Source organism: Sinohyriopsis cumingii, chromosome 6 (assembly GCF_028554795.1).
Source record: "Sinohyriopsis cumingii isolate HCF-2022 chromosome 6, ASM2855479v2, whole genome shotgun sequence".
Lineage (NCBI taxonomy): Eukaryota > Metazoa > Mollusca > Bivalvia > Unionida > Unionidae > Sinohyriopsis > Sinohyriopsis cumingii.
In genome coordinates, this window is record NC_142966.1 from 143,308,778 (window position 1) to 143,325,688 (window position 16,911).

At 36.5% G+C, this 16,911-nt stretch overlaps 1 protein-coding gene across 1 annotated transcript in view; it reads left to right on the forward strand.

Moving 5' to 3' along the window:
- LOC149798165 (uncharacterized) overlaps positions 1-16,911 on the forward strand; it is an 88,101-nt gene that overhangs the window by 52,057 nt on the left and 19,133 nt on the right. The window contains exon 3 of the mRNA XM_089960849.1: positions 13,123-13,182. Coding sequence (XP_089816975.1) covers positions 13,123-13,182 — 60 coding nt within the window. The remainder of the gene's footprint in view (positions 1-13,122; positions 13,183-16,911) is intronic.

Here is a 16,911-nt window from a genome sequence, read left to right on the forward strand (position 1 = left end):
CAATCACCTGGCAGAACAAAAAAATGCAGAATTGATCAAGGAAGATTGTTATGGATGTCAAAAGGATCATCCCAGTCAATTTCAATACGATAAATATCTGATGCTGAGTCAGGAAGAAAAATGGACGAGTATCTGGATGACGCTTGGGGTCTCGTCTCAGAAGGAGCCGTGTTGCATCAGTGGTATAAAGATTTGCGTGATCATTCCTCTCCTCCATTGACTTCTCTAGAGTTTCATCGCATCGAATCTCTCTTGGCTCAGAGTAGAGAGACGAAGCGAAGAAACTTGTCAGATTTTCAAGCAAAAAGTCACGATTGAATTGATGGCTTATCATCACTTGTGAAAGAAGAAAAAAAAAAAAAGATTCCTGGGTAACTTTATTTACTTTTGAACAACAGTTCGTACATTGCTTCTTGGATTCCTGCCGTGTATGCTGAAGATGAACTTCCTGATCGTAAACCTCATGACCATCAAGCTTATGTCATCAACACGGACGACAGTCATCTTCCAGGAACCCACTGGGTAGCAGTCTACGTCCCTAAAGAGTGTTGTGTGGAGTATTTTGATTCGTATGGATTGCCACTTTTGGAAGACGACATCATCGACTTTGTGAGAATAAATGCCCAGACGACACGATTCAATAATGTGAAATTACAAGAAACAGATTACATTGTGTGTGGACAATAGTGTGTGTATTTTCTTCATCAACGCAGTCTTGGATATTCCTTATAACATTTAGTGACTTATTTTGATCACAACTCTTCTACAAACGATGACAAAGTAGATCGATGGTTTTGTGACCATTATGGCTATATTTTGTCTTTTGCAAGGAAACGTAGTGTACATCAATGGTCCAATGACTTCTATCAGTGGAAATCTCACTTCACTTCACAACGTTATGAAGCACAATTGTGGCCCTATATCACAGATAATTTTCAAAATTAAGCGTTGTTTTTCATTCTGTAATTTTCTTTACAGTAAAATTAAAACGAGCGCAACTTCTTAAACCAAGTTTACCGCAACACTTGTCTTATATTTGTTTAATATTTTATTTACGGCGTGCTCTTTTGAATTTTGCCATCCCTTATAAATAATCGAAGATTCGCCACCTTGCTTCAGTCCATGAATAACAAAGCTTTTAAAAGAGTGAGAGATAATCGTATAAGAAGCGCGAGATATTTCGAGTCAGTGGTTCACAACGTATTGGTTTCAGATTTGGTTTCTCAGTGTTTTTGATGGCTGCAAGAGTGATGCAATGCTGATAAGATTAAAAGAAGTCGTGAGACAAATTACCCATTTACAAATCCGAATGCTTACTGGTTGTTAGTATCTTTCTCTTAAAATGCAGTAATTTAGAATTTACAATTACTCGTGATACACTCGATACTTTGGTGTCTGTAAATAATTTGTTAATGAAAGTATGGGAATGCAAAATATGGAAAATTAACCGTTTCTCGATTATGTAATGGCATGAAAATATATCACCATTCCAATATTCCAGTAGTAACAAAATCCATGGTTCATGGGTCATATTATCAAGGCACAGTTTTGCAATATAAAAAGCCACTAAATGACTACTGCTGGACGGAATGACAGCCTGTTCAAGATGAATCTCTTATTTTAAAGGTTTCCGATTTATACTAATACGTTATAATTAGCTCCATACGAACCTCTCATCTGAAACGTTTCCCACTTATACTAGTATGTTACATTAAAACTGGGTTAATTAATTCCAGATGCATCTCTAATCTGAAAGCTTTCTAATGTATACTCATGTGTTACATCCATTCTGGGCTAATGAATTCCAGATGAATCTCTTGTCTGAAAGGTTTTCGATTTATAATAATATGTTACATTAAAACTGGGCCAATGAATTGCTAAAGGAGTCGGGAGTATTATCCGCATGCCTTAATCAGGTGCAAAACAAAACTGATTCCTTAAACCGATCTGGAAATGTAAATACATGCCTTCACCTTTAAAGCTCTGAAGAATTTCCATTACTTGAAGGACTTTGTCACGTAGTTGGTACACTTTATATTCAGTGACTGCGGTTTATTGTTTTTTATATGTCAACATGTTAACCTGTAACTTTCTTATAATTTCATTGGTCCAAATGCGCCCATCAAAGCTCTGCTCGGTATTCTCAAAATTGATTGACTGCCACCGTGAGAATTTTCCCTGCCCAGCCTTCTGCTAGAGTTCATTTAGTTTACTGTTGCTATGAGCAAGATGGCTGCCGTCTTTTCAATCGGTAATCAAATGTACACTGAGAAGAAGCAGTAGTTGTCTAGACTACAATATAGCCCATTTAGCATATACAGACCTCTCCGAATTCCAAACAAAAACTAGAACACGTGTAAACGTTTGGCATAATTAAATGGAAAATGTTTTAACCCTGAGATAATCCACCAGTCTGTCCAATGCGAATATGCCGAGTAAATGCAGAAAAATGGCAGCCAGCCTGTTATAATGCAGACAGTCACCTTTGCATCACTGCTACCATGCCGTATGAATCTTGCACACAACCACCAGGACAAATATGGCTTGAATGCTAACTATAGGAGTAAATAAACTAACCTCTATTACAAAGAACATGTCGACAAATGCTGGTCTCTCAACTGACAAAAAGTTATCCAACTATATCATTCTTCCAAATAAAATAAAGCAAAAACCCGATAATAAAAACATTAATTCTAGGAATATGATTCCATTCGAAGCAAATAAATGCAAATATGCAGCAACATATATCCACATCACCATCTGTAGATTCAGTACATGTTTCTGCATCCAGTAACCATTCCTTCAGACAAGTATCCAATAAATGAAACGGTATATAGTTTGCCAAAAACTGCATCCAGTGTGAATGTCTTTGATGGATCTACACTTTTCAGTGGAAACGTTGTAAACAGTCTCATTAAAATATACGTATATGGCGCTACAATTACTCCACCTGACCTGACCGAGTGAACTTTGTGACATAACCCAGGAATTTCCATCAGAGATCAAGTATTGAATATTGATATCAATGTCGAATTTTCCATTGATTGGAAAGACATTTGCTCTTGAAATTGTAATTTGTAAATAAACATCTGCTTTAAAATCTGTTTAGTTTTCGAATGGTGCAAGATTGCTTCAACTCTAGTTTGAAATAATTTTTCACTGGCAGCATCTGAGAAAGATTTAAATTAGATACCGACAATTATGTCCTTCTTTCTCTCTCTATCTCGACTCTTTCCTTTATATCTCTATCTAGACTCTTTCCTTTCTATATCCATCTAAACTCTTTCCACTTTAAATAAAATCTATAAAATGATGTGATGATGCATGAAATTAGCATTCATGTAAACTCCTCCGTGTATTTTGTTTAACTACTATGTGTCTATATCATTTTTTTCCCCTTTGTATCTCAACCGAAAAATAAATGAACTGAATTAAAACATAAATGTCCATATCAATTCCGTATAATAGATGTACCAGAATTCACCCTCCTCTCAAAATTCCGGATTTACTACCGATATTTGGACCAGCATCATTGTCGTTTGATGACATCGCCAAATCAATTGGTCTTTGACGATCAAAGCTTTAAACAATTTCTAGCAGCCCTATTCAATCCATCTTTGATTTTCGATATCGCCGATATTAACAGAATCTATATTGGGATTGGTTTCGACGAAAGGAAATTCCAATCGAAGGGCTTCATTACTTGTCTTTTCAAGACAATGCGAGAAAAATAAACACAGTTAAATAGTAATATTCGGATGTCAGTCCTTACAGCGATTATTTTCTCACCAGATTATATTCAAGGGAGTATGGAGATTTGATATTTTTCACTCCAGTGAAATATCAAGATTATTTCTCTCAAAAAATCCAGGTATTTACGAAATAGCATAAATTAAACACACAATAGCTTTCATGACGTCATTGGTTTGCTTCATTTGCAGACACCTGGGTCGTATTTAGCATTATAACGTCAAGAAAAATCAAGAAAAGCCAATAATTATTACGTGTTACAGTATTGCATCATGAGCGTCTCGAGCCACGTGCTTTTTATTTGTAAACGCGCATAAATACGAATATGTTAATGGGAACAATGAAGTGCCCAGTTGACTCCAAACGCACAAGTTCTACGCAGGAAAAAAATATTATAATACCGTTTGATAATAATAATGTGTTATCGCATTTAATCGATTTATGTCATATGAAAATAACATAAAAACTAATATCTTTTTACACGGGAAACTTTTAACTTTTATCGGTCCTAATTTTCAAAAAAGTTCTTTGGTAGGCAACGGTGTGATTTAAGTGCTAACAATGAATAAGGTTCTAACGAAGTGTGTAGCGATGGAGGTGATTTCTGATTCATGATTTTCTTGGAAATGTATATAATTTGTCCTAGTAATATGGCAAGTGTTGCTATTACTGCAATGATACTCCACGTGTAAATCCTCTCGTGGAATAGCGTGTAGACTGATGAATGAACCTCTCTGATTGGTAAGTACAGGAATTTTTATTTGTTTACAATGTTTGATTCAACTTGGGCTGGTTAAGATGTGTTTGACAAAGTTTGAAGAACGCTAGTCTGATAACAAATTTCTGATTGTTGTCGTCTTTGTGTTGGCTCTTGCAAGAGTTTGGATTTTTATCGCCAGTGATATCTATAGTCTGTGTTTATGAAACAGTTGTTTTTGTTATGGTTTGTTCCACACAGCATCGCAAATTTTATCCTATCTGTAGATCATAAAATTTTCAGGTCAGGGTCATTAAATGTAGCTAAAAGTACCTAATTCGTTTCACAGGAAGTATTTAAAACTAATTAGGTACTTTTAGCTATATTTAATGAAGCTGACTTGAAAATTTACAGATAAGATGAAATTCAACATTATGTTGAACTGTTGTTTCTATCATAATACCAAATACCTTGACTTAGTGTGCGTGTGTATATGTCTCTCTCAAAATGTTTTGTATGGTGTGTTATCAAAGTTGAGGAGACTTTAAGTTGCTTTATAGGTGAATTTATTTTTGCTATATATCTATTGTTCTTGTTGTTTTTTGATTCTAAAACAACTCCGTCACGCACAGCGGAAAACAACTAGGGTTCGATAGGATGTTTACAACTGTTATGCATGCATACATTACTCAGCAGAATAGATATTCGCATCTGACGGATTTCTCAAAAGTTACATTTCAGTTCAAATCTATTTTTATAGTACGTAGAGATTAGCTATATCAGGAAGTGGGTGAGAATTAATAAACCAGCCAAATGGCATCCCATCCAATCATCAATGTAATATCCAATAGAGCGTGTCAAATGCTGTTTTAGAAAGCCCTTCGCATCTAAACTTAGCATATACACGAAGCTATCGCGGAAAAACGCGGGAATTAGGTGATCTCTGCGAGCTGTAGATCTTGTTCATTTCCAAGTCACTGGGTAAAATAGTTAACGATCAGAATAACAACAATGGGAAGCCGATCAACAAAGTCAGAAAAACATCAAAATTTAGTGCGGACACAATCGTCATCTATTACTGAAGCTGTCAATTGCGGAAGATAATTTTGTTGCACTGTCACCTTGAGTCTTGTCATAACGCAAAAAAGACGCAGGATTTATTTTCAAAGAAAAAATATAAGCCATTAAATAATACCAACATACCAATGTATTATATATGATTATGTATCCTTTTTAAAAACAGAACCCGAAAACCTTGTCATAACATACTCGAAACATTAATAATTCCAGCGATCATGAAACTTGTTTTCTGTCGTGTGATTGGTTTAAAACGGTCACGTGATACATAAATGGAATTTGTTTACTGATCAGTGAATTCTGGGGCATAATGTCAATGACCTTATGTCAAGCTTAACCTGTATCAACTCTTGACAACGTTACAATCACAACAAATCACCCATTTGCCACTGCAATCAAATTTGGCAACAGCAGACAAAATATCCGATTAGACATTTAAACATTACAAGTGCAAGTTCTTCACCTACCCAAACACTCATTGCTGAACTTTTGCTTGCCTTCGTGCTTCTATTGGACTTTTATTTAGGGTCGAGGTCAAGGTCATATTATGTAACAGATGGGGAACTCACTGAAAGAGGAATCGACTTACTGTGGGAAAGATCGAACCATGCAGAAAGTCGAACGAGTGCTTAACATGCAAGAAGTATATTTGCACATTCAAAAGACCATGGTGACGCTCATTAAATTGTGTGATTTGGTTTTGTATTGGCTATTCCATCATTGCTTGGCAAGGGCAGGTGATAAACTTGCACCATCATAAACGATGTGAATCGATGATTATCTGTTATCGACAATGGGGCTATGTATTCTTGCGCAGTGTGAAGAGGCGAATAAAAGAAAACATCGAACTAATTAAATCAAAAGATTTGTTGATGGAACCCACTAATTTGACGACATAAAGGTAGAAAATTTTAATTATAATCATTCAGTGACCATGGTTAGGTATTTTACTGAAGAGTAATATTTTACCTAATCAATCACGAAATCAGTGTTAAAAAAAGTCCCTCAAGCGTACTTTACTTAAAAAGTGACATGGTAAAATGTAGACTTAGATAAATTACCCAACCATGAATCACGAAATTAGTGTTAAAAAAGTCCTTCAAGCGTACTTTACTTAAAAAGTGACATGGTAAAATGTAGACTTAGATAAATTACCCAACCATGACCATCTTGTTTTCAAAGAACTGAAATGGAAATCAGCTTATATAAATTTAATCACAGAGCTGCTAGTGACATTGCCGCTATGATGGTAACTTTACAAAGGACTGGGTATGTATAATTGAATGTCAACTGTATTGTTGGGGGGGGGGGGTGCTTTTTATAGTATTTGGAAATCCTAATTTAGCCATAAAACATTTTGTCATGTGATTACCATCTGCACACAAAAGCAGTTATGAAGATGAAAAAAACTTAGAGGAGGGTAGAGCATGCTACCCCTACTCCAACAAAATATCAGTAGTACTTTTAGCTATAAGCGATTTGACTAAAACTGCTGTGCATTTATAAGTAAATCTGACAGGCAACGATAGCAAATTCATGTTCTAAGAGCCTTGGAAATACACGGTGTACTTATTTTAGTGGCTAATCAGATACAGCGTTCCATCGTATCAGAGTTATCATTAGAAAAGATATGCTCCGAATGACGGTTTTCGCTGTCGTAAAAGTGAAAGCTATAAATTGATTGGTAAATCAAAAGAACCTAAGAACATGTACTTGTATCGATGTTCAACCGACTTCCGTTATATACGAGATCTCGTTTAAATCAATCCGAAGCTATTTGTGTTATACTTTTATAGCGCGCTTATGTCATATTTTAACTTTTAAGGTAACATTATAATATACGTGCTCAAATAGATTATGAAAAGCATTCGGTGTTAGTTGCCATAAATGCCCTTGCCAAAATATATTCCTAATGATATCATCTGTTGTCACTACAGATTCAATTTCTAAAAGGTCAGTGTGCAGTCATTAATATAGGTATTCGTGTCCCAGGCACGATGTCATCTCAGGCTACTCGATTTTTAAACCACGCATTAAATTGTTACGCAGTCAAGATCAACTCTGAAATAAATCAATGATTAAAAAGTACAAATTGAGGAACGTTAATTCCAGGTTGTAAATCGTAGAACACTGTTCCAAACCTGAATATCGCGACCCAAATCAGTGTCGCGAGGACGTTCTGGACGGAAGGAGGGTAGCCAGGATTGTTTTTTGAGGATGGCAACACTCATTATACGTGGAAACGTGCTTGTTAGGCTCAGAAAAACATATTTTAGGGTCGCGACCAAAAACGTTGGGAACCACTGTCGTACACCAATCACTAACGACATTGAATGCCTTAAGATCCGTTAACCGTGCACAGGAAGACGCCAATTCCTGGAAAGATTAATGTTGGACAAAAATCGATTGTCGACTGAAGGCGAACACAGAGAACACATTTATTCTTCAAGCAAAAAACAAAACAGTCGCGCAACGTTAACTATTCTCTCGTTGTCAGAATCGGATTTTGTTTTTAAGGAAATTCTGGAGAATCGATGAATTATACATTACTCTTTTGTATTTTTCCTTTTTTATTTGTAACTCATTTCTCATCTGTTTAGCGCATATTCATTATTAATTTTATTACCGTTAATTCATCTTAACACAAGCAATGATGTTTACCAAAGGAGTATTGTAACTTTGAGCAAATGGTCATCATTTACTAAGCCGGAGTTAAAATATGTTTATTGTAACCCTTGCTTTACCCAATATCCATAACAAATCGCCTTCATGTTACGTGTAAGATAACAAATAAGGCATACTTCTTTAATATTGTCTTCTTTATTACATTATTAACCCTGGTATAGCTTTTCTACGGGAAAATCTTTTTTTCCCTCCAATTTTCGTTATTTACCCCTGCCCTCTACAAGCATGCGTTGAAAGTTTTCTGTTCCTGTTTATGCTTCGATCCCGATTTACTCCATCTCAGCATTATTCTTCTGTTGTCTCAACCAGTCCAATCATCACACCTTCTGTTGTCTCAACCAGTCCAATCATCACACCTTCTTGCCTTTGATATTATTACTTTGTATTATCTTCTACTAGAATAAAAGAATGAGATGATTTGACCGCTCTAATTTGACTTCCACTGAATAAATCAAACATATCACTACATGTCATGAAATGTACTGAGAAACTATAAAAGGCCTTCTTTTTTATATTTTGCTCCAGCAACACTATTAATCAGTGAAGTTCGTCGTATAAAACGATCAATGAAACATAATCACATGACAATACCGTATATATATATATTTTTAAAAACAAATTGAGTTTTGCTAATACTACATTTTCTGCCGAATTCATTTTCTAACAACGACAACACATTAAACACAATATGCAAAGACATTAATTGTATTCGAGAGAACTGTATAAAATGATACGCACTCGAGAGAAGCTATAACGAGAGCAAAGCAATACACAGCACAAACCGCACATTACACATATTGCTATAACAGATCAAAGTAAGAAGAGGCTGACGAAAAAATTAATTATAAAGTCTTAGATTTTATATTGCATATTGAAGGATTCTGTGTATGCCAGCTGATATCGAGGTGGTGGAGGCGGGGTCCATTATCGTTTTTTTTTAACAGGAAAACCTAAAAAATACTATCTATCCGTAAGGGATTAAGTGGCTTGGAAGAACGGTCGCCTAAAAGCTAAAAGTGTTGTGTCTACATCTTTATAATTATAGTAAATAACCTGACATCTAAAACAATTAACCTGTGTGACTGAAACTACATGCCACGTGAATTAAAATAGTAAATAAAAGATTTGTGAAAACAGTCTGCCATATACCACACGTGATGCATTTTTCTGCACGGAACATCGAAATTCCATTAAAGCCTGCTGGTGGCTTTTAAAACTCCTGATTTGCTTAATATATTATTATTAGATACAGCTGGCAAACAATTAACCAAATTCGTAATACATAAACCATTCAATAACAATTAACATCTACCACAGACTACTGAAATAGCTACATTCGTCTATACAGACGACGAATCTTTGCTCTTTTTGCAACAAATGCATTTGTTGTATGGTAACCATATTAGCAGCTGCCCATTCAGATAACCTCTCAACAATACTATATGTTCTGAATACAGAGACATACCTTTTAAGGGTTTTTGATTTTTCATTCTGTAATTTACAGACTGCATAGGCACAATCGCGAATCTTTCATTTCCGTTTCAGGCGGTTACTTCTTTTTTAAACATCTAGATTCATTTATGTAATAATTAAATCTGTCATTCAATTATGTAATGAAAAGAAACGGTATAAGTGGAATAATATGCAATGCAATGGTATGGAAAATCCAAAGGAAGCTTTCAGATTACCAGTTTTTTCTTCTTCGAACTGCACGGAGAATGACATGGTCGTATCGGAGTGTGCAAAAGCTGGTGGTAATGAGGACCTCTGTTGATGAAATCCATTTGTAAAGGAGTCCAAATAGAAATGCCCATAAATGGGTCTAAACCTTAGCTGGGTCTACATCCTGATTCCTGAACATTTAAAACACTGTGAATCTCGTCGTATGTGCTTGGATTGGTCTGGTTTACTTGCATTATAAATCATGTTCGTCCGTTCAGTGACATAAAACTGAAACGATCATCCGCTACATTTTCCCTGCTTTTATGACAAATCTAGTTCTATTCCAGGTGATACAATGCTTTCATCTTTTATTTTTCTCCAGACGAGTCAGTCAAAGGGTCATTCTTGGAGAGCTGACCTGGGTCATTCTTCAGGTGATACAGGGCTTTAATCATTTCTGTTTCTTCACTGGAGTCCACCAAAGGGTCATTATTAGAGGTCTGACTCTAGTCACTGTCCAGGTCATATTAGGCCACCCTCTTTTCTTCTTATCCCGAGGGTTGCCTTTGGGGGTCTGGCCTGATTCGTCCTTAGCGTATCTCCAAGCCTCATCATTCTCATTTGCACGAAATTTCATGACGATTTTTCTGACATTGTTTCATTTGTTTTTAATACAGACCTTGGCTTAACAAGGTATTTAGCCAAATTATGAAACATATTCTTCGTTAGCATAATGTATGAAAGGATGATATCTTATCCATGTCTTCATTCGTCGCTCTTTAGCGCCTTGACCCGAGCAACAACACTTATATCACAATGAAATAGTATAGGCAGCCTTTCAAACTCCAATCTGTACGCAGAGGACTTTAAGAGAGACAGACGTTTCGAGGAACATTTATTTCTGGATTTAGCAAATATATAATAATGAATTTTTCACCGTCCTTGTTGAAAAGGCTACCAGTGTAGACAGATGTATGATTTAGATCTGACCTAATTTCGGTTAAACAAATTTAGCTTGAATAAACATTTGAAGTCAGACTCAGGCATAATTATTATTAGTGAAGTTCTGCCTTTTTATTTTCAGACCACTGTCTAGCCGTCTTCTCCTAATAACATGTATTGCACGTTTAATCGCATACTTTAGTTTTGAGAAAACTTGTATTGCTATAATTTTGGTTGATTTATAAGTTTATGTTTGGCGAACTGTGTTTTTGCTGATATTTTATTTAAGCATCTTCGAAGTTCTGTTTTATTTCACATGAAGGAAGGATGTATGCACCTACTTTATTTACTTGCGAATAAACGTTTACTTGCGAATAAACGTTTACTTGGGAATAAACGTTTACTTGGGAATAAAAAGGTTATGTACTTCAGAATAACAAAACTTCAACCATAATGAAGATCAACATACTTCAGGCGAACGGGTCATTAAAACAATTATGCCTGTTATAATCAACAGGTCCTATCTCTTTCATGCTGGAATGAATGTCTTCGTGCAAGTTTATACGTTATTTTGTGTTATTGTTTAATATGGCAAACGAAAATGCCATTTCTTTTTAAACGCATAATCGATTATCTTCTTATCCTCATATTGATTGATAATATTTAAACTCTGTTTCAAGTATAAGCATAAGTATATATATATATATATATATAAATATATATATATATATATATATATGTGTGTGTGTGTGTGTGTGTGTGTGTGTGTGTGTACATACATACATGCATACGTACTAACGTACATACATACATACACACATTCACATACATACACACACACACACACACACACACACACACACATACATACATACATACATACATACATACATACTTAAGGATATGGGTAACGGAATTGCCCGTAAATTAATAGCTGAATGAGCATTCAAAATAAGGCTTAAACTGTATACAGGTGGAAGGAAGATCATAGACTCCACTTGACTCCAGTTATCAAATACGTGAAGAAAATTGTATATCCATTCTTTCCTATTTATTTACTCCAAGAAGCTCTACATCGTAAGAAAGTTGCCGATTAGATCACTATGACAACGTAACTGTCAATGGGGTGGGGGTAATACGAAACTAGTCTTGTTATCATTAACGCTATGGTGTGATAATCCGTGTCTTGTTATCGTTGACTCTGTGGTGTGATAATCCGTGTCTTTTATCAATGACGTTATTGTATGATAAGGAATGTCTTTTTATCATTGACGCTATGGTGTAGTTATTAGTGTCTTGTTATCATTGACGTTATGGTGAGATAATCCGAGTATTGTTATCATTGACGTTATGGTGATATAATCCGTGTATTGTTATCATTGACGTTATGGTGAGATAATCCGTGTATTGTTGTCATTAACGTTGTGGTTAGATAATCTGTCTTATTATCACTGACGTTGTGGTGAGATAATCCTTCTATATTTAGGCAACCGCAACTCAGTTATTTTCACAACATTTTTTAAGAGTTTGGGTCCAGACTGGTTGAGATATTTTACATGGATATCGGAAATAAGATAACATTGCGAAACATATATTAGCCAAAGGACTAAAGATTTAAAGTAAGGGGAACCGTTTTTGAAACAATCTAAATACAGATTCTTCAGTCTGCAGCTAAGTAGATACCATCGAAATGCTTCGTAATGTAGTAAGATGCATTTCATCCCACATCATTGTTTCTGAACATGGTCAATGAAGTGGAACAAATTACGAGAAGTCTTCCTGTAGTAATAACAAAACATAATAACTGCACGGCACCTCTGTTGACGACTCTTGTAGAATGGCTGTTGGCATGTCGTAAACAGAGTTACAGATAATTTTATTCAAATGTCAAGGTAACTATTAAAACAAATTGTGTAGAATACTCTAATGTTTATTCCGTTATTTTATCTGGCAAAAATGATAGAGAGATTAAGAGATTTTTTTATTTGTTGTTGTTGTTTTTTGTAGCTCAAGCATGCATCGTGTAAAATAAGGCTTACATGAAGTAATGCTACTTTGCAATATATATATATATATATATATATATATATATATATATATATATATATATATATATATATATATATATATATTAAAGAAAACGCTTAAAAGGAGTATTACGTTGGTAAATTCCGACTTCTCATATACTCGAAGTTCAAACCACCAATCAATCACTCTTTCTCTTTGTCTGTCTACCTATCAATCAGGAATGGTTTTATTTAGAGAAAACATGGAATTCGAACTTAGTGTATTTCGTTTTTCTTTTCAAGGGCCCGTGATGCTGGTTGTGACACTTTTGCTGCCCATGCCTTTGGCCATGCTGATACTAGGTAAGTACCAAAATAGGGTACCTTTAGAGTGATACTAGGTAAGTACCAAACTAGGATACGTTTAGGGTGATACTAGGTAAGTACCAAACTAGGGTACGTTTAGAGTGATACTAGGTAAGTACCAAACTAGGATACGTTTAGAACGATACTAGGTAAGTACCAAACTAGGATACGTTTAGAGTGATACTAGGTAAGTACCAAACTAGGATACGTTTAGAGTGATACTAAGTAAGTACCAAACTAGGATACGTTTAGAGAGGCATTTAAGGGGGTTAATCAGTAAAACTATTTAATTGTAATAAGTACTTTTAAAAAGTAAAGTTTTAATTTCCAAGAATTTCCCTACATTTTATACCAATTTAAGTAGTGAAATCACAAAACACAATGGCATTAATATTAATAATTCCGACAAAATAGCAGTAAGTGATTTGATAACATTTCGCATTTCTCTTTAATTTGTGCAACACAAATTAAAGTGCCAATCTTTAAAAGAGAAATGAGAAATGTTATCAAATCACTAAGCACTATTTCTTTGGAAAAATTCGAGGTTCAAAAATTTGTAAGGCATTTGAGTAGTGAAGTGGGGCGATTCAGCGACAATGGGAATTAGCATTAAAAACCACCCTGGGCCTGTTTAGCGACAAGGGAAATTTAACATGGGAAAAAATCGTGGGCCTGTTTAGCGACAAGGGGAATTAACATGGGAATATATTTTGGACCTGTTTAGCGACAAGGGAAATTTAACATGGGAAAATCGTGGGCCTGTGTAGCGACAAGGGAATTGAACATGGGAATATATTTTGGGCCTGTTTAGCGACAAGGGAAATTGAACAGGGGAGAGGGATAGAACACACACACACACACACACACACACACACACAATAGACAATAAACATTTTTAAAAAAAAAAAATGGAGGCAATGAAAGCGAATCTCTTTTCGAGGCATGGGAGTGGCCCTGAAAAGGGCCTTTGGTTTTATGTTAACATACCCTACTGTTAACATAGAGGGCATCTTTGAGATGTTCTTCTTTTACTTAAACTACGTCTGACTTCAGGACCATACACTAACACCCTCTTTAGGCATCCTTGCCTCTCCACGTAAATTCTTCTCATCCACAGGCTTGTTTCTGTCCTATGGACAATAGTCCACTTGGACAGGACATGCATCGGTAAGTAGACGATTCAACTGTGGTCCACATGTTGGGGTGCCGAGAACAGGTGAAGGAATGCAGTGAACTGCGCTTATTTATAGGGAGAGGAAGGATTGAAACGGATTGAGTTCATTGACCAATCCAAACAAGCGTTACAAAATTCAGTCACCCTTTGTCCAACCCGAAGAAAGCAGTCCGTGACGTCACATGTCCTACATAGAGGCACCAGCGTTTGTGCGCAGTCAATCCATGCGACACAGTGAGCATAAACATGGCGCAAACTCAGAAGACCGTGAATTGGGGTGCACCAGTCGTGGAGACTACCCAAGGGAACCCGGACTTACTTTCAGAAGAGTTAAATTGGGATTTTGTGGATTTTCTTTCGCAAGAATTTATTCCGGAACCTTCGCCATCTTCTCCTTCATCACCGCACGTGGAGAATTTTAAACAAAGACATAAAGAAGAATTGGAGAAATTTATACAACAGCAAAAGGAAGCGGAACAAGCTTTTCTCCTACAGCAACAGCAGCAAGAAGAAGAGGTAAGAAAGAAACAACAAGAAGAAGCAGCAGCAGCAAAGAAACAAGAGGGGGAAAGTCAAAAGGTCACGATACTGTTGGACATTTTAGCAGAGTTAAGAAGTCTGAAACAAATGTATCAGACTTCTTTATTACGACCGAAGAGAAAAAGGCCTTCAAGAGCTAAACAACCCAACCCAGTGTCAACACCTACCCTACCACCCTTAGTGATTTCTACCAAATCATCATCATCGACAGTACGCAGTCCAGAAGTAGGCCTTGGCCGTGGCAAAGGCTTAAGGCAGTTAAAGTTGATTGCTTCCTAAGTTTTGTTGTTTAAAACCCACCAAGACCCAAAGGCCCTTTTCAGGGCCACCCATGTCTCTTGAAAAGAAATAATATTTCAATAGCCAACATCAATTAAATCTCAAAACCCTTTTTTCCCTAGTGTACGTTTGAATGATGGAGTGAGTGAGTGTAGATTCTTATTCTAAAAATCAAAACCAAGAGACACTTACTTTTTATAGACTTTCTATTCTGGTACAAATTTTTACAATTCAATTCACAACACCACATAACATTTTAAAAAGTCCATAAGCTTCTTCATCTTTCTTCACTCTCTCTCTTTTTTAAAGTTCTTCACTTTCACAGCCTTTTGCTCCTCTTCATTCTCACTTTCTTCCCTTCTTCTGTTTTTTCTCCTGTTTCTGTTTCTTCACCTGTCTGCTTTCTTCCTCTTCTTCCTCTCCATCACTCCCCTCTTCTTCTTCTTGCTCCTGTTGTTTCTTAGGGCAATCTGGAGACCAATATCCTTTTTCTTGACAATGATAACAGGTATCTTGACTTTTGTCTCTTTTAACCCCTGTTTTGTTTTTTTGACGGTCTGGACACTCTGAAGACTAATGCCCTTTCTTATGACAGATATAGCAAGTATCTTGACTTTTATCTCGATAGGAGGGTGAGTAGTGCCTCGGCTGGTCTGAAGAAAATTTTCGGATGACCCCTCGCAAAACTCTGATGAAAAGTTCGATTTGTGTAGTCTCGTCCATCGTTGTTCTCGGTTTGTGAGTGAAATGAATAGTGGAAGGACAAGACACACACCCTTTATATACGCTGGTCTGTCATGGCTATAAAGTAACCCATGGTGTTTAAACTTTAGTCATTTGACTTTTTGCAGTCAAGATGAAACGATCCAATCCAATCGGGAAGAAAGGAGAAGAAGAAAGTAAGAGACAGAAACGTGATCTATCGCCTCGTACCAGTGACGTCTTGGCACAAATTCATGCCTGTGATTTTGAAGAGGACATGAGTGAACCAGAATTCAAACCCAGAGAGTCTGCACCTAGCCCAAGTTCACCACCCTTAGTCAACCCTGAAAAGTACTATCACATTCGAGAGACGGAAAAGCGTCCCTCTAGAAAATTTAGAACCACGGCTTACAAATACACGGTGAAGTTTAAAGATTTCAAGTCCGAAGTACCGTTAGAGAAAGCAGAAGGGTTCATCACCGAGATGTGGGATTCTTTGCTCACCACACTCAAACACCAATGTCAACCCAAAGAAGACGATCGCTTAATACTTTCCATACAACACGACGGCTTGAAATCCTCTGTTTGGATCGAGTTTAGCAGCCCTGCAGAATTGACCGCTTCCAAAGTCATAGACAAGATTCAACACGTGCAACAATCCAATGACCAGTTTGACATCACCGATGGAAAAGCCACACTGGACATGACCCACGTCTCTCCTCCTCAAGGGACCGGACAACGCATAAAAATGTTATTGGTGAACGATCTTCGCAGCCCAAAAAGAGCCTCGTCCAAATTCACAATTCTCAAGACCAGATGCGTTTAGCCAGGGCTATCGTGGTGGGACGAACCTATGCCGACAAGAACGACATGGCAGAATGGAAAAGAGCCTCGGAAACTATTCAAAGATCGGACCGAGCCAAACAACGAAGTGAAGCAGAACTTCTGTTACAACAAGCTGGTCTGTCCAAAGACACACCCTGTGGCATTCCTGAAATGCAAAAATTGCAAGATGTCCTAGCTCCACGCTA